The sequence below is a fragment of the Medicago sativa genome, chromosome 7, assembly GCF_051527215.1.
Source record: "Medicago sativa cultivar Bolivia chromosome 7, Bolivia_mono, whole genome shotgun sequence".
NCBI classification, from domain to species: domain Eukaryota; kingdom Viridiplantae; phylum Streptophyta; class Magnoliopsida; order Fabales; family Fabaceae; genus Medicago; species Medicago sativa.
This window is the reverse complement of record NC_140755.1, coordinates 20,968,815-20,994,893: the sequence shown is the minus strand read 5'-3', so window position 1 is coordinate 20,994,893 and position 26,079 is coordinate 20,968,815. Positions and strand designations below refer to the sequence as shown.

Below are 26,079 nucleotides of genomic sequence, written 5' to 3'. Positions count from 1 at the left end.
CTGATGGTATTGAGGATTTATAAAACCAAATTGAAAATTTCTTGGATCTCAAATTTATTTGACGTCTTACTTGGGCATTTCTTTAAAAAATGAAAGAAGCAGGTTGTGGAGAGGGTGAATCTTGCAAAGGCAGGTTTGTGAAGGTTGTGGAGATCTGCATATTGTCTACAAAAACAGAAGAAGAATTTGGTTAGGAGGAAAATTGAAAAGGAAAATATGATATCAAAGTGAGATGGCTCCTCCACATTTCTGGTTCGCACTAGATGGGAATTAGAATTGGGATGAGATGATGGGCGGTGAAGCAGCTAGTGGTGTGTTTGATGTTGCTGGAGGTGGGAAGGAGAGAAGGGTTGTGGAAGATGTAAAAAAAATAATCTAATGTTGAGTGTCTATGATAGCACATTTAATCTAATGGCTGAAATAAATTTTCCCATGGTGGGAAGGGATTGTACCTTCCCATGTGAACCTTCACCTAAATTTAAATAAAAGAACAATGATATAGTGAGAGTGCGCTGTGACAAGAATGGCATGCATGCAGAGCTGGAAAAAGGGGTGTTTTTGGTAAAGTCACGGTCAATAATGATGGTTGTATTGTATGCTATGATAAAGAGTAAATGACTTTGATGACATTGATATAGTTTTTGAGGGGACCTTGACTATAGTTGTAAAGGTGACATGTCTTATGCTTGAGAAAGGGAAGAGAAAAAAAAAAACATTACCATAAAAATTTGATTCTTTTGTATATACAAAATAATGTTTTTCTTAATTTAAAATTTCTGGAAACAAATTAAAAAATTTGTTGTTTAGTATTACCTTTTTTCGGTTGATGATTAATGGTTTTACCTTTAAAAGTCCGTTAATATTACCTTTTTTTCTTTTTCAAATAGGCAATAGTTTTCATTATATATCCATTTGATGTTATTTAAGATATATAATGATAATTTTCCCTTTTATAACTATTTGGTCTATTGTTCGATCCTGATTAAAGGAAAAAAGATTATTTAATCCTAACCGATGCGTATGAAAAAACATACATTAAAGAGATCAACCTCTTAAATAGATTTCAGGTATCCGAAATTACGTGTGGAGGATAGGGAAAAGAAAAAAGCACAAAACCATGATCTATAGACAAACTAATAGTACCAAACAGCACACAATTCATCAAAACCAATATGAAGATCAGAATGAGAACTTTAAGTTAATCAAACTTCAAGAACATAAAGCTAATATCAAAATAATCTCTTGTTTTCTTTTCTAGGTACTATGTTTGCTTGCACATGAACTGATATGACAAAATAACATTTGCAGTGAACAAATAAATACTTACAATACACAAATCCAACTCAAAAGTACTTCCACTCATATTAGGAAAACTCATTAATGTGATAAGTTTTGACAACATATAAATCATTCATCTAAATAGAAATAGATTACAGAACAGTTTTCACTTCAACCATTACACAAAAACCAGGAGTGATAGTTTCCAAATATCTTATTTTGTAAATTTCAATGTTAGTGATAGTTGAATGTGAAATAGATTACAGAACAATTTTTATTTATTTAAGAAGTTAAACTAGTCCACCAAAATTTGCACCGGAGAGAATCGAACTTGAGACTCTTGAGAGGAGCACACTCCAAAGTTCCAAATCAAGACCACCGGACCAACCCAAGTGGGTTACAGAACAGTTTCTAAACCTCTTCTTTCCTTTACAAAATGCCTAAACTGTGTATTAGATACAAACCACTTGCAAGTTGATACTAGAGCTGCATTACACAGAAGTCTTTGTCATGTTCAATTTATTACAATATCAATAAGAGAAACTAAGCTTCTCAAGGAAAAACAAGCACAAGTTGGTGTGGTGGTAAGGGCAGAAATCAACGCAGTAGGGGAGATGACACTGTTCAAGTCTGGAGGAGAGCCTCGCAAGGAGGCGGATAAGAAGACACCGTTCAAGCTGCAACTAGGAGGTGAGGTGTGCTATGGCCATCACTGTTCAGCAGCACGTCCGTAAAGCAGCTAGGGCATTGAGTATCCCTCAAAGCAGAATTAAAACGATGCAACAACTTGAATAAACTCAGCACTTTATTTACTCTACCAATGCAACAGTACAACGAGTTAACAACTTACAACTATGTTGGAAGCTAGAATACAAGGAAGTGCAATTGTGATAAAGCTAAGTACTAAAAACAGTACTTATGACAGAAAATCAGCAGAATGCCAAGATTGCCGAAGGAGACGGAGAAGAGGAATCCGAAGAGCAGTATCTAATCTAGACTACGAATACACTTAAATATCTGTTGATAACAAACAATAATCTCGATAGAAAAATATCGAGTTTCGCATAATATGAACATGCATTAGACAAGTGTAGAAGCTTATGAAATACCATGATAAGCACAATATCTCAAGATCAGCACAATATCTCCTTTGATTTTGAGATAACTTTCATGTCAGTCAAGATTAAAGTTATGCCAATGAACATTTCCTACACTTCATATGCATGCTTAAAAATATACACTTCTACAAACTACAAGCTGATTTTCTATAAAATCTCACTACATGCTAAAGAATTCGACTTCAGGGAAACAAAATTTGTGAAATAATATCTATATATAAACTGATTTCATTCACAATGTGTATGCTCAATAAACTAATCTTGGCAATCTAACTAGGTGAAGCCATTTAATTTAACAACACCTTAATTTGGAAATAAAGTTAGATGAATAAATTGAATCCCTTGTCACAAAAGAGAAAGAAAACAAAAAAAAAAAAATGTCTACTGAAATGTCATGAGACAGCTTTCGGGGCATACAGCTTGCAACTGGCTTCTGATATTAACCAGATCAGTTGATATATCACTCGAACACACTATCTGGATCTCTTCTAAAACTTTGGCATTTTTTAAAACAAACTTAACAAATTGGATGTGCTGTTTAAGTCCACGAAAATCTGAAATGCAAAATGATTTGAGAGAATATTTGAAACAGCAAGGCACTGAAAGTAATGGCCAGTCGTCTTCAAGATGTATGAATAACACAGATCCCTACATAAAATTAAATTAAGAAACAAGTCAATGGACATAAGTAATATTAGTATTTTTTTTAACCTCGAAACATGGTACGCAATAGCAGTGAAGCATGATGTAAGATTTACCACGTGAAAATGAAGATCTTTCAGATTAGGAGTCTTTAGGAGAATGTCCATTACTACTCCACTAGTGAAAGTGTTAGCCCTCAGAAACAGATGTGTCAAATTTTGAAATGAAGGAAGAAGATGAATAGTATCCTCTGAAAACTTAAGACACTAGTACAACAAACATAAATAGTTTGATTAATGTGATATAAAGAAGTATCAAATGAAAAAACACACACATTATTAAGGCAACATTGTCAATTGAAATCATCTTATACAAAAACAATTTTGACCAAATCTTAGAGAATATTAAATAATATGAAAATGGTGGGAAGTAAAAAACAAAACATACCTGAAGAAAATCCTTTGATAATTTGAGAGATTTGACACTACTAAGTCCACTTAATAGCTCAATTGCACGTTGACCTGAAACTTGTGTTTCTTCTGGATTAAAACACCCGAGATCTATATTTGCATCAACTATGGAGGTTGATTTAACAAGGAAAAACTCTACTTCTGGATTGCTTGTGCAACATAGAGATAAAAGATTCTCAACATCAATTGTGATTGTACATTTGTCCGAATGATTATAATCTAGATAACAATGGTCAGAATAAATGGTCAACTTCCTTAATGTAGAAATTGCAAAATGGATATACCTTGTATTCATCCAATAACACTTATCCAAGGTCAACTCTTGTAGAACAGGACACCCTAAGAAGAGTTGCTCAACCGACTTCTCCTTTGCAATGATAACATTTGAAACTACTAATGTTTTCAGACCAGGAAAACAAATACCACTAGGAATATATAGTGGGCAATAAAATTCTAAATGCAGCTTGTTTAATGTATATGATGCCGTGAACCTATTAGGTAACACAAAACTACCTTCTAGATGTTCTAGGGAAATTTTAAGATCGTGTACTTTGTGCTTCACAACAGAAGATATAAAAGTACTAACTTTACCTACACCGACGAAACCTCCTTGTGTATTAACGCAGAGTCTTTCTACGCAATTAGATTTGTGAAGTAATTTGTCCACTTGATCTAAGAGGTAATCCGCGGACTTTGAATGATATGACACAACATGACCAATTTCAAAGTCAAAGACGGATAAGTTAGTCCATAAATACCTCCACTTTGTTGCTAATACGGAAGTTCTTATAACATCTTTGGTTGGGAGCAAAGAAAGAATATAGTGCAGAATATCACCAGGTAAGTCGCTAATCATATCTTTCCCATCACCCACATTATGGATTTTATGCTTTTCTAAATCTGTTGCAGATGACATTGTGCTAGCGATGACCTATATATGCCTGCTTCTTCAAAAATATTGTAAAGCAGTGAGAAGAGTTTCCGATTATACAAAGCAAAAGTATGGCTTTACTGATACATAAAACGTGTGGTACACAGATTTTTAATGATACATGCTTGGGAGAGAAGACATAGTATCAAAACGGTGAAATTGATGACACAAACGGGCCAGTAACAAATTATTCAAAAAATTAGTTTTCACTCAGTCACACACCAATGTGCCAAGAAAAAGAGATAATTTTAGTAAATACTTGATTTGGTCAGTAAAATTGTATATTTGTTATCAAAGACATCATTTGTATTTTTAAATACATTTCAGTCATTATAAACTTAATGTCATTATTATTAAAAGTTATTTTTGAATAATATTGATAACATATATAGGAATTATAATTTGATACTATCCTACAAACTAAATTAGGTGTTTAATCAAGGAAATCGAACGTGAGAAAGGAACTTTTCTTGCAGAGAAAAAAAACTTGTTTAAATCTCTATGATTTACAATAAAAAATTACACAGGAATGAAAGGCAAACAAGCAAGTTGCGGCCCTAACTCTTTTTGGATGGCAAAACCAATCCTCTTGAAAACTACGTTGAATATTACACAACATTGTTATGCATATGACCCTTTGAACTCTTAGAAAAATATCGACAAACCTCTAGTGCTAGGAGGCTAAAAGTATCGAACGCAAATGGTATAAAAGCATATTGATTGTCTAAACACACTTTCTCATGTTGATCACTTTGCTTGAAGCAGCTTTAGGGGCTGCTTGTCCTCACAATTAAAGCTCTGGTCCCTAATCTCACAAGTGGGGAAACCGGGTCAAATCCACACATGCATGTTTCCCTTCTATCAATTGAACATCTATTGACCTAAGTGTCGATCTTCCCTCATGTGGGCCGGTCAAGAAATTCACATGCACCCCTACTAATTTATTTTATTTTAATTTTTAAATATAACTATGTCACTAGTATTCAGACAAATAGCATTGCAAAGCAAAACTCCAACTCTAAAGCTATTGCGAATTCTAATTTTGCTACGAGTTTGTAATCTGATTGAAATACCTAGATAGTCATAATATAAAACACATAAATTAAATAAAAAAGCCTATCAAGCACGGTCTCTAAAACAAACACCGGACACGACACGGATACGATATAGGACACTGACAGCCATACATAAGAAGAAATTACAACCGAATAATGCAGGGAAGTGATTCAATTCAAACATACCTGAGATGGTTGAAGCAATATTTTGCCGCAAGTTTTATCGAAGCGAGAGCACCGTACGTCAAAGTTGTTTATTCAGAGCGTAGTAGGCAGGCTTACTGCAGAAGAAAATATATATACTATGTAACAGATTTTTTGGGTTTCGGCCTTTTGTATTCCAAAAAAAAAAAAACAAACCTTTTTTTGGATTTATTAAGATTATTAATTTAAGAATTATAATTATATTAGATTCCATTAAAAATTTAAGTTTAGATAGAATAATTTAGAGATTATAATTTAGAGATTATAATTTAGAGATTTGGATGTTATATCCATATTGCCGTTGACCGGATACTTGTATCCATATTGCCGTTGATTATAGCCGTTGATAGTGATGTTTTTGTTGCATCATAAGGTGACGACCTTGGAGGAGTTTGGTACCACATGCATACAGAGAAGAGTCTAGAGCATCATATGCATTTGATTAATTGATGAGTCGTGTCATAATTGAATATGTGACTTGGTGAATTTATGTGTTGGTGAAAGTTGGTGAATGTTGTGATTATGTGGATTGGTGTATATGTACATTGGTGAATTTTGTGGATGGTTGTGAATAATTGTTTTATGCTCTAATTGCATGTCTTAATTGTTTGTGCTTATACACTTGGTGAATCAATTGATGATGGTTATTTTAATAATAATGATGAGGTGAGATTTGTATATGTATATATACATATATGATGTGGTGATGTTCTTTGATAATGATGATGGCTTGCTTATAACTTCGATATGACGAATTGTACTTGTTGAGATAAGCATGCTAGATGAGTAATGAAGTGAGTAATGTTTTCATTGATTGATGTTGATAAATGATGAGCTTTTGTTGATGACTTGATTAGAGGTTGAATATGTATGTTGTGCTATGATAATAATGTGATAGCTTGAAATGTAAGTGATGGGGGATAATAATGATCATGTGATGCTAGTGTTCTAGGAGGGAGGGTTATGTATATGTGATACGTGTATGATACACTTATTGATATGAACTTGGAATGATGATATGGAATGGTTTGAATGGTATGAGAATCATGAATACTGTGAATACATGTATGATTTGTTATTTTGTATTCTTGAATATATCTTTCATTTCCAATGTTCTTGTTTAAATCTTTTATGGATTATGATGATGTAATGCTAACCCTCAGTGGTCTGTGGTGGACCGCCTACCTCTCTGTATGGATGGGTAGACGGCGTGCAGGATGCTTAGTTGTTGCTTGTTGATGCCGAGGAGTGGAGTTCCTCTCTTTATATGCAAGTGTCTAGATTAGGGCTCTGATCTAGGGTAGTTCTTGCATGTTGTTTTATTTGACTATGTATTTGGAGTTGAGATATTTTTGTATTTGAGATTTGGATGATACATTTGTATTTAGTTTGGAGATCCAGAGATTGTTTATGAATTATATGTTGTTCCGCTGCTATGTAGTATACATGATCTTTATGCATGTATGAATTGTGGTTTATTCGGAGACGTAGCATTTATTTCTAGAATATTTCTGATGTATTCGCGCGTTTTACCGCTTAATAGAAATAGGGTGTTACAAGTTGGTATCAGAGTCGTGGTCAGTCTTGTCCGGACTATTGGACTAGTAGACTAGTATTCTTTGAATTTCCTGTTGTATGCGACATGTACGAGAGTACTGTCGGTCCTTGTTGTGTTGTTTCGTTCTTTTAGGCGGGTTTGAGCGTAGTGGGGGAGTAGCAAGTTGCTTCAGGGGTGTTAGTCTGGCAAGGGAAGATATCTTTGGTTGCGGAGGCTCAGTTGGTTGTGGTTTGTGTTAAGGTTCCTGTTGATTTTGAGTTGGATCTTGTGTGTTCATGATGTTTGCTTCCTTGAAGGAAAGTAGTGAGAAAGGAGTTGGTGATTTGCCGGTAGTGCAAGAATTTCCAGAAGTTTTTCCAGACGACATTACCGAGATACCGCCGGAGAGGGAAGTTGAGTTTGCAATTGATTTGGTACCAGGAACGAGTCCTATCTCGATTGCGCCGTATCGGATGTCTGCATCAGAGTTGGGTGAATTGAAGAAGCAATTGGAAGAGTTGCTCGAGAAGCAGTTTATCAGGCCGAGTGTTTCTCCGTGGGGTGCTCCAGTGTTGCTAGTTAAGAAGAAGGATGGAAGTATGAGGTTGTGTGTGGATTATCGGCAGTTGAATAAAGTGACGATTAAGAATCGGTATCCGCTTCGGAGGATTGATGATTTGATGGATCAGTTGGTTGTTTGCTAAGTTGTCGAAGTGTGAGTTTTGGTTGCGGGAAGTGAGTTTCCTTGGTCATGTGATTTCTAAAGGTGGTATTGTCGTGGATCCGTCGAAGGTTAATGCAGTGTTGCAGTGGGAATCACCTAAGTCTGTTTTTGAAGTTAGAAGCTTTCTTGGGTTGGCAGGTTATTATCGGAGGTTCATTGAGGGATTCTCTAAGTTGGCGTTGCCATTGACGCAGTTGACTCGGAAAGGGCAAGCGTATGTTTGGGATGCTAAGTGTGAGAAGAGTTTCCAAGAATTGAAAAAGAGATTGACTTCAGCTCCAGTGTTGATTTTGCCGAATCCGAAGGAATCGTTTGTTGTGTATTGTGATGCTTCTAAGATGGGTCTTGGTGGTGTGCTTATGCAGAATCGTCAGGTCGTGGCTTATGCTTCGAGGCAGTTGAAAGTGCATGAGAAGAATTATCCGACTCACGATTTGGAATTAGCAGCCGTGGTGTATGTGTTGAAGATTTGGAGGCATTATCTGTATGGTTCTAAGTTTGAAGTGTTCAGTGATTACAAGAGTTTGAAGTACTTGTTCGACCAGAAGGAGTTGAATATGAGGCAGAGGAGATGGTTGGAGTATCTTAAGGATTTTGATTGCCAGTTGAGCTATCATCCTGGAAGGGCCAATGTTGTTGCTGATGCTTTGAGTAGGAAGTCGTTGCATATGTCTGCTTTGATGGTAAAAAAGTTAGAGTTGATTGAACAGTTTCGAGATTTGAGTTTGGTTAGTGAGTTGACACCGGATGGTGTGAGGTTGGGAATGTTGAAGCTGACAAGTAATATTTCGAAGGAGATCAAGAATGGTCAGACGGAGAGGACTATTCAGAGTTTGGAAGATTTGTTGAGAGTTTGTGTGTTGGAGCAAGGTGTCAGTTGGATTGAATGCTTACCGTTGATTGAGTTTACTTACAACAACAGTTTTCATTCTAGTATCGGGATGGCACCGTTTGAGGCTTTGTATGGTCGGAGGTGTAGAACTCCTTTGTGTTGGTATGAGTCAGGAGAGAGTGCTTTGTTAGGGCCGGAAGTTGTGCAAGAGACGACCGAGAAGGTTAAGATGATTCAAGAAAAGATGAGAGCGTCTCAGAGTAGGCAGAAGAGTTATCATGATAAGAGGAGGAAAGACCTTGAGTTTCAGGTTGGTGATCATGTGTTCTTGAGAGTGAATCCTGTAACCGGTGTTGGTCGTGCTTTGAAGTGTCGGAAGTTGACTCCTCGTTTTGTTGGACCGTTTGAGATTATTGAGAAGGTTGGGGTTGTAGCGTATCGGATTGCGTTACCGCCATCTTATCGAATCTTCATGATGTGTTTCATGTATCTCAGTTGTGGAAGTATGTGTATGATGCGTCTCATGTGGATGATTTGGAAGTAAGGGATAATTTGACCGTTGAGACTTGGCCAGTGAGGATTGAGGATCGTGCGTGGAAAGGAGGTCGTTTTGGTTAAAGTGATTTGGGTTGGACCGGCCGGTGAGAGTGCCACTTGGGAATCGGAGAGTAGGATGAGGGTTGCGAATCCAGAGTTGTTTCCTTCAGGTAATTTTCGAGGGCGAAAATTCTTTTTAGTGGGGGAGAGTTGTAACAGCCCGATTTTCGCTAGATTTATTTTATTATTTATTTATGTGTGTTATATGTGCTCTTATGTGATTATTGCCTCTGTGGGTATTTTTGTAGTGTAACATTTTTTTTTGTAATTATTTTAACAAAGAAATTTTTAAATTAAATTTTCATGAAATATTTGTTTAAATAGTTTATCTTAAAATATCATTCTAAATATTTCATCATTTTATTGATTTTTTTTGGATGATAAAATTAAAAAAAAAATTCTGAAATAAAAAGTTATTTCAACCTTTCAAAAATAAAAACCAAAATATGAGGGGGGTTAGTGAGAGAAAGAGTGGTGGTGGCTATGGGGTAATCACGCTGGATTTTTGGATGGGTAGGGATCCTGCCAAGGGGGAACAAAGGGGGGGGGGGGGGGGGGGGAAGGTTATGGGTAATGACTGAGGAGATCACGACGTCGGAAAGCAATCTGATTGGATGATCGAGAAGAGAACAAACTAAAAAATCGTCTCGACATGGAGGATTTGGATTTGCAAGGTTTCGCTCAACAGGTTCTCGCCGCTTAGGTTTTGAAATGCGTAAAGGCAAGTTTTATCCGCAAGGTTTTTCACGTAAAGGCAATTCATGTAAGGATTCAGATTTTGAACAATACATGCATGACAATTTGTATTTTAATGGTTATCATAATTGTTACATGGAAGCTGTTGATCGCCCTTCCTCTCGGGGTCAATCCAAGGGTTCGTAGGCAACAATCTTTTTCTCATTATTGTCTTTGTTCATCAAAGCCATCAAAGGTCCTTAAAGGTAATAGATATGCTTCAAAGGCTTCATTCTATTTCACTAATTTTCCTAATCACTTACAATACATGGAATTGTGTAAGGCTTTTATTGTTTGTGGAATCTTGTCTAATGTTTATGTTGCCCGAAATAGAAATGTTAGAGATCGATTGTTTGGTTTTGTTCGTTTCATTCATGTGAAAGATATTGCTAAGCATAAGAAAGCCCTGAACAATGTTTATTTCGGGCAGCTGAGGGTTTGGGCAATGAAACTCGTTTCGATAGGTTTGGTGGTGTAGGTAAGGAGTCTCCGTAGAGGGAGGATGGGTTAAGAAGAAGTTGAGTGAGGGTGTTAAGTCGAAAATTGGGGAGAAATGTCCTAATGGTGAAAAAATCATCGAGGGAGAAAAAAAGTGAGTTGGGTAAAGGAGGTTAAAGTTTAGCAAGGAAGGAGATGGCTAGAAGTAGTGAGGAGGAGAGGGAACATAGTAGACTGGAGGTTGTTTATGGTCGTAAAACTGAGGATATTTTTTTGCTGACATGATTAAGGGGAAGGGGAATATTTCTGATGGAAAATCGGCTGGTGGGGAGGAAACACGTAAGTTTTCTTTTGATCAAGATGACATTGTTTGAGCAAGTAAAGGGGCTTTTGTTAGAATTTTAAATGGAGAAACTGTTTCTATTGTTCAGCAAAGAAATTTGGATGTAGGTTTTGAAAACATTCGGTTGTACTAAAGGGAAGCGATAATGTGTTGTTATTTTGTTCTGGTAAAGATGACATTATCTCAGTTTTTAAAGAGGCGACCGATTTTTTTTCAATATGTTTTTCACGGAGTTTCGTGCTTGGTCACCATAGGAGGATACAGTTTATGAAAGAGGCATTTGGTTAAGGATTTATGGGGTACCGTTGCACGTTTGGAATACTAATTTTCTTACATTTGTTTCCTTCACTTTTGGGAGGCTTTTAAAAGGTGAGTTTTAACTACTAGGCTACTTGACAAAAAAAAAACACACACACACACACACACACACATTTCCACATTTATAATGTGGAAGTGTGTGTTTTTTGTTTTGGTCAAGTAGCAATAATAATGTGTGTATTTTTCTATTTTTTAAAACTGATATTTTATCTAGCATAAATATTTTAACAAACTTTATATAGTATTTAGATTTTATCCATTAAATATTTTATTTAAGTTATGAGTATTTTATGTGAAGACGTAAAGCAGAAAATACTCCTCAATTTAATCAAAATTATTATTAGAAATAGTGTCATATAAAAATCATTTAAATCATGACCCTTGAGGTTACAAAGTCAACCACGTACCTATCTATGATAATCAAAACAATTGAGAATCTTTTTAGAAATGATTTGTCAAGGTTGAACATCATAAGCCTCCACATAATTTTATCCTAAGTGTCAGAATTTACAAAAATTCATGGTACATAAAATTTTCCCTAATGTCATTGGTCATTGATTCAGGAGCTAAGACATGACCAGACTTTTCCAGTTGCCATTTTTCACGGCTGGAGTTTCTTTCTTTAGGCACCAACCATACATGATCTAGACAAACTAATACCTAACAACCTAATAAAATCATCAAAACCAATTTGGACTGATAAGGCAATGTTCTTCTCCGTGGCTGTCCTCGGACATGCAGAGATGACCCGATCTGCTGAAGCGCGCATTTTCCCTCTCAAGTCCGCACTTATGTAGCCAAGGAGTCATTTTACTACGCTCAAAATAATCTTAGATTGAGAACTTTAAGCTAATCTCAAAATAATCGCTTATTTTTCTTTCTAGGTACTATGTTGCTTGCACATGAACTGATATGACAAAATAACATTTTCTTTGCAGTGAACAAATAAATATTTATAATGCACAAATCCAACTCAAAAGTACTTCCACTCATATTAGGAAAACTCATTAATGTGATAAGATTTGACAACATATATATCATTAATCTAAATTTAGAAGCTAAATCCAAAATAACTGCATAAGATGAGAATAGTAGTCATATAACCTAACAAGTAAGAAGCATCTGATATAAACTTGAAAATTGGCCTTGTCAAACAAAGCCTTAATTCGATACAATTTGGCAGTGAACGACGCTGTTTACAATTCAATACAATCAAGGACACTTCATGAAGAAATTTTCCCTTGATTCTTAGTTTATTTCCTTGAATGCATTAGCATACAAGTAAAGTTTTCATGCTTCACTTCAAACCTATAAAAGGAGTGCAAGTAAAGTTTTTTTGTCATGTTAAGTTTATTACAATATCAATAAGAGAAACTAAGCACTGCAAGGAAAAAATAAGCACAAGTTGGTGTGATGGTAATGCAGCGGGGCAGAAGACCATCGCAGTTTGGCAGCACGTTTGTAAAGCAGCTATGGGCATCAAGTATCCGTTCAGGCAGAATTAAAATGATGCAACAATTTGAATAAACTCAGCACTTTATTTACTCTTCCAATTCAACAGTAAAAGGAATTAACAACTAACAACTATGATGGAAGCTAGAATACAAGGAAGTGCAATTATGATAGGGAAAATGCTGTATAGTGCGAATCACTTTCAACGAAATTATACATTATATGAATGACGTGTCAAATATATTCTGTCGCTAAATTATCTTTCTCCTCCCTCATCGCTTTCCTCAATCTCTGCGATGATTGCAAAAAGACAACGATGATCATCATTTCGGTGATGAAGACGTCTTCGTTATGGTTGAATCCTACACCAGCCTCCATGTGCGGTCGCAGTCAATCCCTGACGCTGGACAATGCTCCGTCTCCTCCTCTCCACAACTGTTTCCGCCCTGTCAGCTCTGACACTATTCATTTCGGTCACATCAACATTATCAGATTCCTCAGCTAAGCTTTGAAGTTGTGGGTTTGTGGCAGGTATTAAATCAATCGGTGTCTCAACTGTTACCAGTTTTTGGTTTACACAACCACCCATTTTGCTGCTAGAGGTGTAATTGATAGGAGCAAAGCCAAAGAGAATAGGGAAGCTGGTTGTTATGTGTTGAAAATGAATTTGAAGACAAATCTGTTTTATTGGTGTGAATCAATCAATGGCAACAACATTGTACAAAAAATTGAAACGTCAATGGCGATAGATGAACTAGGAGATAACACAGTGTGTATTTATCCATTAAGGCTTTATAATATTTTCTTATATTTAATTAATTTTATCGATTTTTTAATTAAAACCAGAAGTTGCATATGGGAGTAGCATTTACGCGTTCGTGAAATTTCGTTGGATCATTTTTGCACTATTTAGCAGTGCTCTTATGATAAAGCTCAGTACTTATGACAGAAAATCAGCAGAATGCCAAGATGGCCGAAGGAGACGGAGGAGAGGAATCCGAAGAACAGTATCTAATCTAGACTACGAATACACTTAAGTATCTGTTGATAATAAACAATTAATTCCGTTGAAAAATATCGAGTTTCGCATAATATGAACATGCATTAGACAAGTGTAGAAGCTTATGAAATACCATGATACTCCACAGCAACTCAGACATTGGACACTACAGTGATTTTGAGTTAACTTGTGTCAGTCAAGATTAAAGTTATGCCAATGATCTCAAGATCAGCACAATATCTCTTGAGATCATTTAGAAGCATAACTGCTTTTAGGTAATAACCAAATATTTGAACTCTAATCGTTGAAACTAATAATACAATTCCGAAAGTTCAACTTGCATGAATATATTAGTTGATTCAATCAAACCATGGAATAATATGTGGACAAGACCAAATAAGCTAATACAATTTTGTGTTTTATCCTCTAAATGGCAAATGGAATTTTTTATCAACTACACAAACATTTCCTACACTTCATATGCTTTCATAAAAATACACACTTCTACAAACTACAAACTGATTTTCTATAAAAGCTCAAGTTAATCCAATAATACACACACACACACAGAGTTACTCCATTCAGAATGTGTATACTCCATAAACTAGTATTGGCAGTCCAACTAGGTGAAGCCATTTAATTTGATAAAGAAAGAAAATAAAATAAAAAATGTCTACAGAAATGTCATTAGACAGCTTTTGGGGACTATAGCTTCCAACTGGCTTTTGATATTAGCCAGATCAGTTGATATACCGCTCAAACATACTATCCGGATCTCCTCTAAAACTCTGGCATTTTTTAAAACAAAATTAATAAATTTGATATGTTGTTCAAGTCCACGAAAATCTGAAACGCAAAATGATTTGAGGGAATATTCGAAACAGCAAGGCACTGAAAGTAATGTCCAGTCGTCTTCAAGATGCATGAATGACTCAAATCCCTACATAAAAATAAATTAATAAACAAGTCAATGGACATAAGTAATATTAGTATTTTTTTAACCTCGAAACATGGTACACAATAGCAGTGAAGCATGATGTAAGATTTACCGCATGAAAATGAAGAGCTTTCAGATTAGGAGTCTTTAGGAGAATGTCCATTACTACTTCACTAGCGAAAGTGTTAGTCCTCAGAAGCAGATGTGTCAAATTTTGAAATGAAGGAAGATGATGGAGAGTATCCTTTGAATACTCAAGACACTAGTACAAAAAGCATAAATAGTTTGATTATTGTGATATCAAGAAGAATGCAACGAATATAAATAAAAAAAAACACATAAATAAGACAACAACAATAATCAACCGAATCTAAGACAATATTGAAAAATATGAAAATGGTGGGAGTAAAAAAATCAAACATACCCGAAGAAAATTATCTGATAAGCTGAGAGACTTTACGCTACCTAATCCACTCAATAGCTCAATTGCACATTGACCTGAATAACGTCTGTCTGGAAAATAGTAACACCCAAGATCTATATTTGCATCAACTATGGAGGTTGGTTTAACAAGGAAAAATTCTACTTCTGGATTGCTTGTGCAACATAGAGATAAAAGATTCACAACATCAATCGTGATTGTACATTTGTCCAAAACATTATAATCTTGATACCAATGGTTAGAATAGATGGTCAACTTCCTTAATGTGGAAATCGCAATATGTATATTCTTTAGGTTCCTCCAATAACAATTATCCAAGGTCAACTCTTGTAGAACAGGACACCCTAAGAAGAGTTGTTCAACCGACTTCTCCTTTCCAAAGTAAACCTTTGAAACTACTAATGTTTTCAGACCAGGAAAAGAAATACCGCTAGGAATATATAGAGTGCGAGGAAATTCTAAATGCAGCTTGCTTAATGTATATGATGCTGTGAACCTATTAGGGAACACATAACTACCTTCTAGATGTTCTAGGGAAATTGTAAGATCTTGTACTTTGTGCTTCACAACAGAAGATATAAAAGTACTAACTTTACCTACACCGACGGAACCTCCTTGTGTTTTAACGCAGAGTCTTACTACGCAATTAGATTTGTGAAGTATTTTGTCCACTTGATCTAAGAGGTAATCCGCCGACTTTGAATCATATGAATTAACAGGACCAATTTCAAAGTTAATGACGGATACGTCGGTCCATAAATACCTCCACTTTGTTGCTAATATGGATGTTCGGACAACGTCTTTGATAGGGAGAAAAGAAAGAATGTTATGCAGAACATCATCAGGTAAATTGTTGATCATATCTTTCCCATCACCCACATTATGTTTTTGGAGCTTATGTAAGCCTGCTGGAGATGACAGTATGCCTCCCATGATCTATACAAAGCAAAAGTATGGCTGCAAATGATACATACAACATGCGATGATAGTAAATATCAAAACGGTGAAATTGGTGAAATTGACAACACAATCGTGCCGGAAAAAAGGAGGAAATTTTAGTAAATACTTGATTTGGTCCGTAAAATTGTAATAATGTGTCAACATAGTCTTCTTCACATAATCAATATTCTAAATATGTTATCAAAGACATCATTCGCATTTTTAAATACAACTCAGTCATTATAAACTTAATGTCATTGTTATTCCATGAAGCACAAACACTCTTTAGATTAGAGGTGTCTCTGTGTCGGACAAGCGTCTGGTGAATTACGTTATTTTCTCAAATTATTAGTTGTGTCTGTGTCTGTATCTGTATCGTGTTTGGTGTTTGTGCTTCATAATGTTATTCTACAAATACAAAGAATGAATCTTATAGAGATAAAAACTATTAACTTTTTTTTTTAAATATATAATTATGACACTACTATTTCTGACAAATAGCAATGTAAAGCAAAACTCAGAGTCTCAAGCTTTTGCTAATTTCGATTTTGCTATCAACACGGTCTGTAACACGAACACTGGATACTTCGAGAATACTAATTTCAAACAAACATGGAACACCGACACCGCTACATATGAAAAAAATTATAACGAAAGAATGTAGGGATAATTGATTCATACCTAAGAAGATATTGACGAATTATCTCACCACTCTGATGCAAGTGAAAAAGCTGAAAGCAAGTGAAAAAGCTTAAGAACCTGATATAAGTCGGAACTATTTATATAGAGTGTGGCAGAAGAAAATATATACAAACAGATCGCCGTAAATTTATAAGCAGATCGCCGTAAGAAATACTGTTATATTAGATTTTACGCAAGAACCTGATATAAGTTTGATCAAAAAATATATATAAAGCAAGAAATACCGAGAAGGAATAGGGAAATTCTGTTATTTTAAACTTGATTTAAAATTTAAATCATATCACCGTGAAATTATAAAGAAAAACCAATTATATCTTATTCTAATTATTTGACACTAAGCATTTTTTAATCTTTTTCGTGTAACAAACAAGTCGTTATTAAATGAGAGAATACAACTGTCAAAAAATTTAAGTCTTTTTATAACAAATAATCTATTTTGTATAGTTGTTTTTTTGGTAGTGAAATAATTTTTTTGGTAGTGCTATTTTGTATAGTTGTATCCAAACAAATAAAATTACTATTTTTTAAATAAATTTTATTACGATAAATAAAACAAAATATATTCTGATTTTTTTTATAAATTTTCTAAAAAAAAAAAGAATTAATAAATTCTTCAATGTAAAAATCATTTTTATTTTACTTCATAACAAATAGGCAGTTTTTTTTTCCTTAAAAAAAAAAACAAACAGGCAGTTTTTTTTATTAATTTTTTAAGAAAAAAAGAGTAACTTAAAATAGTATTTCATACGTTTGTTACAACTTTTTAAAAGAAATTATAATCTAAAAACAACTTCCAATGAAGAGTTATTAAAAGTAGCTTTTAAAAAAAATGTCTTTTTAAAAAGATAGCCAAAAATCACTTTTATATAAATGTATAAAAAAAAATTAAGAGGTTGTTTGTTTAGGTTTTTTTAAAAAAAATTATTTGTTTAATAAAAATTATCACTTTTAAGAGTATTACATCCGTTCGTTGTAGCTTTAGAAAAAAAAAAAAACTAGCAACAAACTCGTGCTAATCACGAGCCCGTGCTCCACACGGGATTGACGTCGAAGCGGGGGTTATGCGTCAAAGCGCATTGCAGTGTTATATGCATTGAGAAAACTGACGTTAATGATAAAGGAGAAAATTATAGTGACCTCCCTTGAGATTTTCTTAAACACAAGCACCCGTTTAATTTTTTTTTAACACACAATTTTAAATTTTTCAATGATTTTTTACGAACATATTTTTTTTTGAAAGAATTATTTTTTACAAACATGTTAAGAACATAAATTCTTTTATAAAAAAATACAATTTTTTAACATGTAAAAAATTAAATATGAATTTTTTTGAAAGTCAAATTTTCAAGATAAAACTAATGAAAATTTGGATATAAAAATCTAATTTTGAGCTAATTTTTTGTGGTGAAACTTTTTATAATGTTTTAAAAAAGCCCGTAAAAAATATTTAAAATTTTAAAAGTTTAAACATAATTAAACAAATTTTAATTTAACAGAAACTAAAACTATTTGTTGAAATTTATTATAGGGACTAAAACATATCACTTTCTTTTATGAGTTTATTTTAACAGAAACTAAAACTATTTATTGAAATTTATTATAGGGACTAAAACATATCACTTTCTTTTATGAGGATTAAAAATAAAATTGACTATAATTATATAGAACAAAAACTTATTTAACCATATAAAAGTGATGTGATGTACTCCCTCCGTTCCTTTTTAAGTGTCTTTTTAGGGTGAATATTTCGTTCCTATTTAACTGTCGATTTGGTATTTTAAGGATACAGTTTGTCAATTATACCCTTTGTCAATTATATTTTTAAATAAAACTAATTAATGCTATATATTTGAAAAACTAAAGTTTGTTTTTTTAAACAAAGTTTGTTTTGTTTTGTTTTAAAACAAAATTTGTTTTTAAGTTATCTTCATATGACTCCTCTAAATCAAATATAAGTTTGTTTGTTAATTTTGTTTCAATAGCAATATTTAAATTTGGTAAAGGAGTAATCTCAACATTCAAATCTATGTCACACGGTGTGAATTTAACATTGATTGAAGCCATGGTTGAACCCTTAATTTTGATTAAAGGAGTTGGAGGAAAGTTAATTTTTCCTTAGCTTTTGATTAATGTGAAGTTGGAATAATTTTGATAAAAAATAATTAAAGAGATATGCATAATATTTAGAAAATTGAAAATTGTTTGTTATGAGAGAAAGATAAAGCGCGCAAAAAAATAGGAATTTGTTGGAGAAAGAGAGTAGTAACTAACAATTGTTTGTTGCATATTAAATTTATTGGAAAGATAAATTGAGTGCAAAAAAAAAAAGGAAATTATTAGCGGATTAAAATAATGGTATAAAAGGAAAAAAAAATGTGCAAAAAGACATTTCGTTATTTTTGTGTTAAAATTCTAAAAAGCGCTTACAAAGGATAGGAGAGAGTATATGTATAGAAAGAAATGAGAGAGTCTATTATTGGGACAAATATTAAGAAGAGGATAGGTTGTGGTTACACTTTTAGCATAATGGATAAGTCAAATTCACAAGAGTGTCCTCCAACCACATAGATAGAACAATATAACACAATAACTAACAAGTTTCATTTTCTTTGCAAAATCCAAGCCAACAATGGCATCCCTTCAGACTTCACCTACACTTCACAGAACTCTCTTTCAGAACTCTTTCCCTCAGGTACTCTCATGCATTAACTTGGTATGCATATATTGTTTTATTCATTCTTTTCTGCTTCTGATAGTGATTGTGTTGCAGAAGCATGGTGGTAGTAGTAGTAGTAGTAGTAGTAGTAGTAGTAGTACTTTTCGTAGAAGAGAAGGCATCTCTTTCATTGTCAAAGCTGAACAAGAACTGTCATCTTCATCAACAGGTTGCTTTCTCAAGGTTTCTTTTATTTTATCTATTGAGCTTGAATTACAGCTATTGTTATAGTATGTATGTATTATGCAGCATGGTCACTTTAGATTGAATGTGTGTCTGGTCTGACGTTATGTGTCTGTGGTGTCATGTCAGTGTATGACACCACAGTGTATGACACATAAAACTTAGTATATACAACACTTCTATACATAAAACTTGGTATATATGACAGTGACGCATGTGATTACATTTTTTGTGTGAATTAGAATTTATAATTATTATATTCAATAACTTTCATTTTCTAAAATTATTATTGGTGTCTTTGTGTCGGTGTCAATATTGTATCCGGTGTTCGTGTTGTACTTTACTTGTACTACATGAAGAAATGGACTTCTTTGTTGCTCTTAGATTCTTATGTTTTCTAAGGATAGGTATTTGCCAAGAGCTTACTGAACCTGCTTGAATCCATGGTCGTTAATGTAGGCAGATTAACTCCTGATGAAGATGCATTGTGCAATGGTTCATCTTGTTGGTTATTGGGGTGTTTTGGATAATTAGTTCAATAAGTGAATTTGATGAGTGGTTAAAGTCAGTCCCTGAAGGAGTAGCTCAGTGGTATAGGTTCTATGTAGGAGGTTCAGAGTTCAATCACGACTGCTAACATTTCTTCCTCCCCCGAACAAATTAATCACTAACATTTGCCGATAAAATAATGAATGGTTAAATTCATTTGCATTCTCAACATTTGTTTTCAATAGAATTTTGGGTTGACGGGAATTGAAAAATGGATTTCAGCATTGCATAAGCAGTTTCTTGAAGCTGCCATAAGGAGTTTATAAAACAAACTAAAAATAGCTTGAGTATATCATATGTTATTTTTAAAACTTCGTCCAAACACTTCTCCGTGTTTTTGTCATCAAATACACCCTGATAGTGTTTTCGTACTTGAATGTATAACGAACAATCTCAGCTAACGCCTCACAAATATCATATAAACCACACATGAACAATCTTGACTAACGTCTTGTTTATGTTTTTGGAGAAACAATACTATGAATTACATGCTACTCAATGTGAATTATAAATAATTTTACCTATCAATTTACATGTTTTAACAACTTCATTAGAGAATTATCTATTTTGTTTTGAATCGATTGCGATACTTTTGTCAGATATATCAGGAAGGCGCCAAGCAATTGCCATTGCAGCTACTGCACCATTAGTTTTTCTGTTCAACCAACCCTCAATTTCTTGTAAGATTGAATTTTAAGCAGTTATTTACCACCTGCTGTCTTTCCTAAATACTGATTCCTGACGTCCTGAGAATATACCCTTGATATGGCTCAGTTGCCGCCGATAATAAGACAGGATTTCAGCCAGTTGTGGATAGGAAAGATGGATATCAGTTTGTCTACCCTTTTGGATGGCAGGTGAGCATTGTTATATACTGTCAGTTTCAGTATGTTGAAGAGTTTCCCTTGCAAATATAGCGAACTTTGATTTTAGTCCCTATATTATTTTTACCCCTACAATATCATAAACCGTCATTTTTGGTCTCTGATGTTGGTTCTATGTTAAAAAATGTCGATGTTGGTAAACATTTGGTGACGTGGCAAGATGTGACTGGGGTGGTGGTGGTGATTCAGAAGTACAAGTGAATGACACGTCAGCCACATCAGCTTTTTTCAACAGAGAACTAAAAACTGACACAAAAAATTATGGTCGCTGATACCGCAGGGGTAAAAAGCAAAAAAAAAGAAAATCACAGGGACTAAAATCAAAGTTCGTTATATCTGCAGGGGCTAAATAAATAATTAAATCATTTGTCAATAAAAGGCTAAAATGGAAGTTAAGGTTAGCTCCTTTTTCTTTTGTCATGGGGAGTGGGCAGGAAGTAGTGATTGAAGGTCAAGATAAGGTGTTCAAAGATGTTATCGAACCACTCGAAAACGTCAGCGTAACAATGATCCCAACAAGCAAACAGGATATCAAAGAATTTGGGTCACCTGAACAGGTTAGAGGTTTACAGCAGTGTGAGTTGCCTTGATTCTAGAAAGAAAAGAAGAGTTGTGTCTTTCATCTTATTTTAAATTTGTTTTCAGGTTGCTGCAACTCTGATAAAAAAGGTTTTGGCACCTCCAAACCAGAAAACAAAGATAATTCAGGCAACTGAGGTTTGTTGTCTTATATCGATTCTCCTTGCTTTTTATGTCATTATAATATTTAAAAAACGAACCAGACAGCAAATTGGTGGGACTGTTTGTTCTTGGTTTCAACTACTTTAAACCGCTTGAACCAAGAAGTAACCACAGTTGAACTGTTCAAAAAACCAGACAGCGCCAATTCATGGTTCAACTTGTTGAACCGGCCAGTTTGGTTTTTATTTGTTCAGCAGCCATCTATGTGCCTTTGGGAAAATACTTGGGTGACATAATGTCACCGTGACATTAAATCTGGGCCACACAAAGGTGTTGTGTTGTGTGGCCCAGATGTGTTGTATGTGTTGTGTGGCCCAGATGTTGTGGCAATGTGTGTTGTGTGGCCCAGATTTAATGTCACGGTGACATTATGTCACCCAAGTGCTTCCCGTGGCTTTGTCCTGGAAGAATGGAATAGTATACTAATGATAGGATTTTACCAATGTCAAGAGTGGCATGTAGTCTCGCATTCCAATCTTATTTTGAAATAGAACTGCTATGCTCCCCCGGCATAGGCCTACCACGCTTCGCGCCTGCGGCGTTTTCGCCGGATGGTCTTTGCCAGTAGTCCCATCCTCCCCACTGGCTGTATGGGCGAGTTGTCCCTCGCTGCTGCATTCTGTTAGGCTATGGATTACAGGAACAAATGTAGTTGAATGAGACAGCAGGCAGGTTACACGTTCCGCTGTGCCGAAATGTGAGGTGCAGGTGGTGATGATCACCCCTGGGTATGCGCTAGCGCCCTTGACAGGCACTCTAGGACCCTCCAACGCTCATGATATTATTGGTAGACCATTGTTATCTTCTTCAAACAACTAATTTTGCTTAAAAACTGAAGTTTAGATGAATACCAGTTGGCCTATTTGGATTGTCTTATTTAAGCTTGTCAACTAACATGTCCATAAGTTGTTTTCGGCTTATTTCCATAAGCTCTTCAAGAGTTTATAAAAATATCTTATAGCTTATAAAAAAAATAGTTTGACTTTATTTTACCTTTTGTTATAGAAATAGCTTACATAGGCACTAATACGGTAAGTGTTTAATTAAATTGTTTCTCCAAAGGGTCTTAGTGGTTTGTAATATTCATACACAAGTTAGTGGTAGGAAATATGGTTTATAATGAAGAATATCCACTTTAATTTTTTGGTTAAAATATCAGATTTTTTTTTAGCTTCCTGAGGATATTTAGCAAAAGGTAGTCATCATATTTACCATTTAGGAATTCCTGGTGAAGATATCTCCAATTTAGAAATATTGTCCAAAAGAAAGGGTAGTCAATATTTCTGCTTAAAGCATTTTATTATCACAAGCAAGTCTTTGGATTTTCTTAAACTGTTAATTTAGTTACTGTTGTCAAGTAGTAAATACTGAAGTTCCTAAATCTTAATCTTCTTGTGTTTGATTTTGTTGTTTCTTTTGTTGAATGTAAAGATACCTAATCACATTTTTGTATATGTGCAACTTTAACAATGTTTCTTATACGCAAAACACTGACCGTAATAACTAATAAGGATGTGCATTGTGTTGCCAAGTTGTTGAGGTCGCAGATTAATGATCTTCAGTTAAGGTTAAATTGATTGGAAATACCGAGTTTAAACCTTGACTAAAACAATCATTGGTCATACTTTACTTATTTCCTTGTCAAACTTTCGTAATCCAGACCCCTTTTGTGTATATTTGAATATAACAAACATTGATCATAGCTTGTTCCATCTGTGTCGCCAGCGTGAAATTGATGGAAAAGCATATTATCAATTCGAGTTCGTTGCTCAGGCTCCAAACTACACTCGACATGCTCTCAGCGCAGTCTCCATTGGCAATGGTATAGTTTTGGATTCTTGTTCTGAATCTTTCAAGTACATTAAGTGATTAAATTCTAAATTATTTTTTGGTTGCAGGTAAGTTTTACACCTTGACTACAGGAGCAAATGAGAGAAGATGGGGAAAGATGAAAGACAGATTGAACACCATAGTAGAATCCTTCCAACTTTTCAAAGTTTGATTACAATCAATTATTTTGTACTACTAAATATAATAAACTCTTCATCGGCAAGAATGTTCATTTTTGAGTTTTTATCTGTTTGTAATTCTTTATTAGCTATTCATCGTTGAAGTCTTTGCAGTTATGGTTGTTACTTTGGAATTGCTATTTAGAAGACATAATCATACTGCATAACAGTAATATGGCAAACCCTTCTGTTTAGGTAAATAGAACTCTTTCCAAAAGATGAAAATGAAAGTCAAAATCATTTATGCAGTCCTTTAACTTATATTTAATGTGTTAGATTATACATATATCTTTTTTTTCCTTTAAAATTGGTTCTTAAATTAAAAAGAACTATATGGTCGTTATGGATGTGATGTGGAAAGTGGCGTTGATGATAACTTCCCCCTTCTTCTCTGTTACAACTTACAATCATCGTCTTCCTCACTATATTGCGATAAAATCCTAGATTTCATGTCCGTTTGAGCGCGTTGCATTCCAACCCCCTTTGCTTGCCTACATGTTGTTGTACCTTCTCGTTCTTCCCCTAAATTCTGTTGTCATATCTCGTTGATTCCGAGACTGATTTGTTTTGTATATATGATTATAGGATGGAGTGTAACTCTGATTTGTTAATCGAATGAAATTCGTGTTTGATTCTTCTCTGTATGGAAGTTGAACCTTGCTGCTTATAACTTTCAAATCCTTTTTATATTCAACATTGTCTTTCACTTGTTTTCATTTGTTTCATTAGTATGTGGGATTACATTAGGGAGGTAGTTGTACTAAGCATTTCAATTTTATATGCAACTTAACTTTAGTCACAACGCCTGCATGAATCAAATATGGAGGTCTCAAATGTGTCTGAATGACTAGGGAGCAAGAAAGTGAGTTTCAACTCAACTACTTCAGTTGAACGACCTCGACTCAACTGCTTCAATGGAACGACCTGAATTTGATATTTTTTTAATTAAATATTACACTAAGGACTCATTTTTTATTAAATAATACAATTAGGACTCATTTTTGTCACTCATGATTTGTTTGCGGACCAATTCAGTCCCTAACAAACTAATATCTCATATTTCAGATTCTAAAATCTGAGAGATATTAACATGCAACTAACGTGACTAAGATGAGTTGCTAGTTACACTCTTTTCATCACTCTCTATTCTAATATACGAGTCCCACATAAAATGGATGGACACGTAGATTTCATCAAATATGAGTGGTATTAGAGCATGTTGCTAGCACTACTCAAGTGACTAATTCAAACTTTAGTCATGATATTTTTCATGTTATTTATCAAATGCAAGGGCATCATTCATTTTTTGTGAAGGAGTTCAAGCACCACCAAGTAAAAAAGCCAACACAGTAATATAATAAATGAAAAGTAAAACATCCCTTTCTAAAATTCGACTTGAACCATGAGTTGAGAATTTAGTTCCATAAATCATGTACCAAGACTGTGATTACTTCACATTAGAAAAAGAGAAACCCAGCTGAATATCAATTGAGCAGAAAATAATTTAGATAAATGACATTCTAACTAATTAATTGTTATTAACTTTTTATTGACCGCTAAATAAAGGTCCTGATTAGACATTTATCTCAATAGACGCATAACGAGCTTGGATTGGTCGATGTAATGTAATTATCACATATGAATCATATCATCATCTGGGGGCAAAATAATATCAACTAGTGAAGAATGGTTTCCAAGCAAACAAAAATATAACTCAACTTTTGCATTAAGATTAAAAGGAAGATGGGTTGGTGATGGAGAGGATTTTTGATGTGGGGTCCAGATGTAGCTCAAATAATAATGTCTATTACTGGGCAACGATGAACACCTTTTCGAGAGAAGTTGTCAGACAAACATGGGAAACCCATATTCATAAGACTCCATCTCCCAAGTATTATGTCCCAGACATGTAACGGTCCCTATCAAAATTGCATATGCGGTAGGCACCTGACTATGTCTGGTTTTTCAAACTAAGAATAAAAACAGGCATTCAGTCATGACTTAAGTGGCTTATGATCAGTTTTCCTTTCTTATTTACCATCCTCATAAAATAATTTCCTAGTAAAAACAAGTTCAATAACTAACATGTATTAGTAAAAACACTTGGAGCTTATTGGATACTAAAAACAGGCATTCAGTCATGACTGAATGGCTTATGACCTGTTTTCCTTTTAGCTGTCCGAATGAAGGATTTTCCTACAATGATATACTAATGACAGGTTTAAGAATATAACATTACTGTGAACAAGACAACCTAAACCAGAAGCTAAAAACCTAATACTAAAATTATAACGAATCCATGA

At 34.3% G+C, this 26,079-nt stretch overlaps 3 protein-coding genes across 7 annotated transcripts; 1 reads left to right on the top strand and 2 right to left on the bottom strand.

Moving 5' to 3' along the window:
- Positions 1 to 2,592: 2,592 nt before the first annotated feature.
- On the bottom strand, positions 2,593 to 5,798 carry LOC146904971 (F-box/LRR-repeat protein At3g26922-like). 3 transcript variants are annotated; one of them, XM_085722776.1, is made up of 5 exons: positions 5,681 to 5,762; positions 4,100 to 4,455; positions 3,486 to 3,727; positions 3,155 to 3,304; positions 2,593 to 3,044 (listed from the first exon to the last, which is right to left on the bottom strand). In XM_085722776.1, exons 2-5 carry the CDS (start codon positions 4,422 to 4,424, stop codon positions 2,778 to 2,780), a joined length of 984 nt encoding a protein of 327 aa, XP_085578902.1. In that variant the 5' UTR covers positions 4,425 to 4,455; positions 5,681 to 5,762; the 3' UTR covers positions 2,593 to 2,777. The 3 variants fall into 3 exon arrangements, with proteins under 3 accessions (XP_085578902.1, XP_085578901.1, XP_085578900.1); XM_085722775.1 differs by having other exon boundaries at positions 3,486 to 4,449; positions 5,681 to 5,798; XM_085722774.1 differs by having other exon boundaries at positions 3,486 to 4,455; positions 5,681 to 5,764.
- Positions 5,799 to 14,084: 8,286 nt separating this feature from the next.
- LOC146904970 (F-box/LRR-repeat protein At4g14103-like) lies at positions 14,085 to 16,876 on the bottom strand. The gene is made up of 4 exons (XM_085722773.1): positions 16,674 to 16,876; positions 15,036 to 16,010; positions 14,724 to 14,873; positions 14,085 to 14,614 (listed from the first exon to the last, which is right to left on the bottom strand). Exons 2-4 carry the CDS (start codon positions 15,984 to 15,986, stop codon positions 14,348 to 14,350), a joined length of 1,368 nt encoding a protein of 455 aa, XP_085578899.1. The 5' UTR covers positions 15,987 to 16,010; positions 16,674 to 16,876; the 3' UTR covers positions 14,085 to 14,347.
- A 2,413-nt stretch (positions 16,877 to 19,289) lies between these two features.
- PPL1 (PsbP-like protein 1) lies at positions 19,290 to 23,840 on the top strand. 3 transcript variants are annotated; one of them, XM_085722772.1, is made up of 8 exons: positions 19,290 to 19,386; positions 19,468 to 19,579; positions 20,742 to 20,822; positions 20,917 to 20,999; positions 21,461 to 21,583; positions 21,672 to 21,743; positions 23,493 to 23,589; positions 23,666 to 23,840. In XM_085722772.1, the coding sequence occupies exons 1-8, from the start codon at positions 19,324 to 19,326 to the stop codon at positions 23,767 to 23,769; spliced, it is 735 nt and encodes a 244-aa protein (XP_085578898.1). In that variant the 5' UTR covers positions 19,290 to 19,323; the 3' UTR covers positions 23,770 to 23,840. The 3 variants fall into 3 exon arrangements, with proteins under 3 accessions (XP_085578898.1, XP_085578897.1, XP_085578896.1); XM_085722771.1 differs by having other exon boundaries at positions 19,465 to 19,579; XM_085722770.1 differs by having other exon boundaries at positions 19,290 to 19,579.
- Positions 23,841 to 26,079: the final 2,239 nt, after the last annotated feature.

Excerpts from the sequence above, each read along its gene's own strand:
- LOC146904971 (XM_085722775.1), bottom strand. The coding sequence starts at position 4,424 with ATGTCATCTGCAACAGATTTAGAAAAGCATAAAATCCATAATGTGGGT. Across the intron at positions 3,305-3,485 it reads TATCAAAGGATTTTCTTCAG|TGTCTTAAGTTTTCAGAGGA; the intron begins GTATGTTTTGTT and ends TTGTTGTACTAG. Across the intron at positions 3,045-3,154 it reads AAGATCTTCATTTTCACGTG|GGATCTGTGTTATTCATACA; the intron begins GTAAATCTTACA and ends AATTTTATGTAG.
- LOC146904970 (XM_085722773.1), bottom strand. The coding sequence starts at position 15,986 with ATGGGAGGCATACTGTCATCTCCAGCAGGCTTACATAAGCTCCAAAAA. Across the intron at positions 14,874-15,035 it reads TATCAGATAATTTTCTTCGG|TGTCTTGAGTATTCAAAGGA; the intron begins GTATGTTTGATT and ends TTTTTGTACTAG. Across the intron at positions 14,615-14,723 it reads AAGCTCTTCATTTTCATGCG|GGATTTGAGTCATTCATGCA; the intron begins GTAAATCTTACA and ends ATTTTTATGTAG.
- PPL1 (XM_085722770.1), top strand. The coding sequence starts at position 19,324 with ATGGCATCCCTTCAGACTTCACCTACACTTCACAGAACTCTCTTTCAG. Across the intron at positions 19,580-20,741 it reads ACTGTCATCTTCATCAACAG|ATATATCAGGAAGGCGCCAA; the intron begins GTTGCTTTCTCA and ends TACTTTTGTCAG. Across the intron at positions 21,000-21,460 it reads TCTACCCTTTTGGATGGCAG|GAAGTAGTGATTGAAGGTCA; the intron begins GTGAGCATTGTT and ends GGGAGTGGGCAG.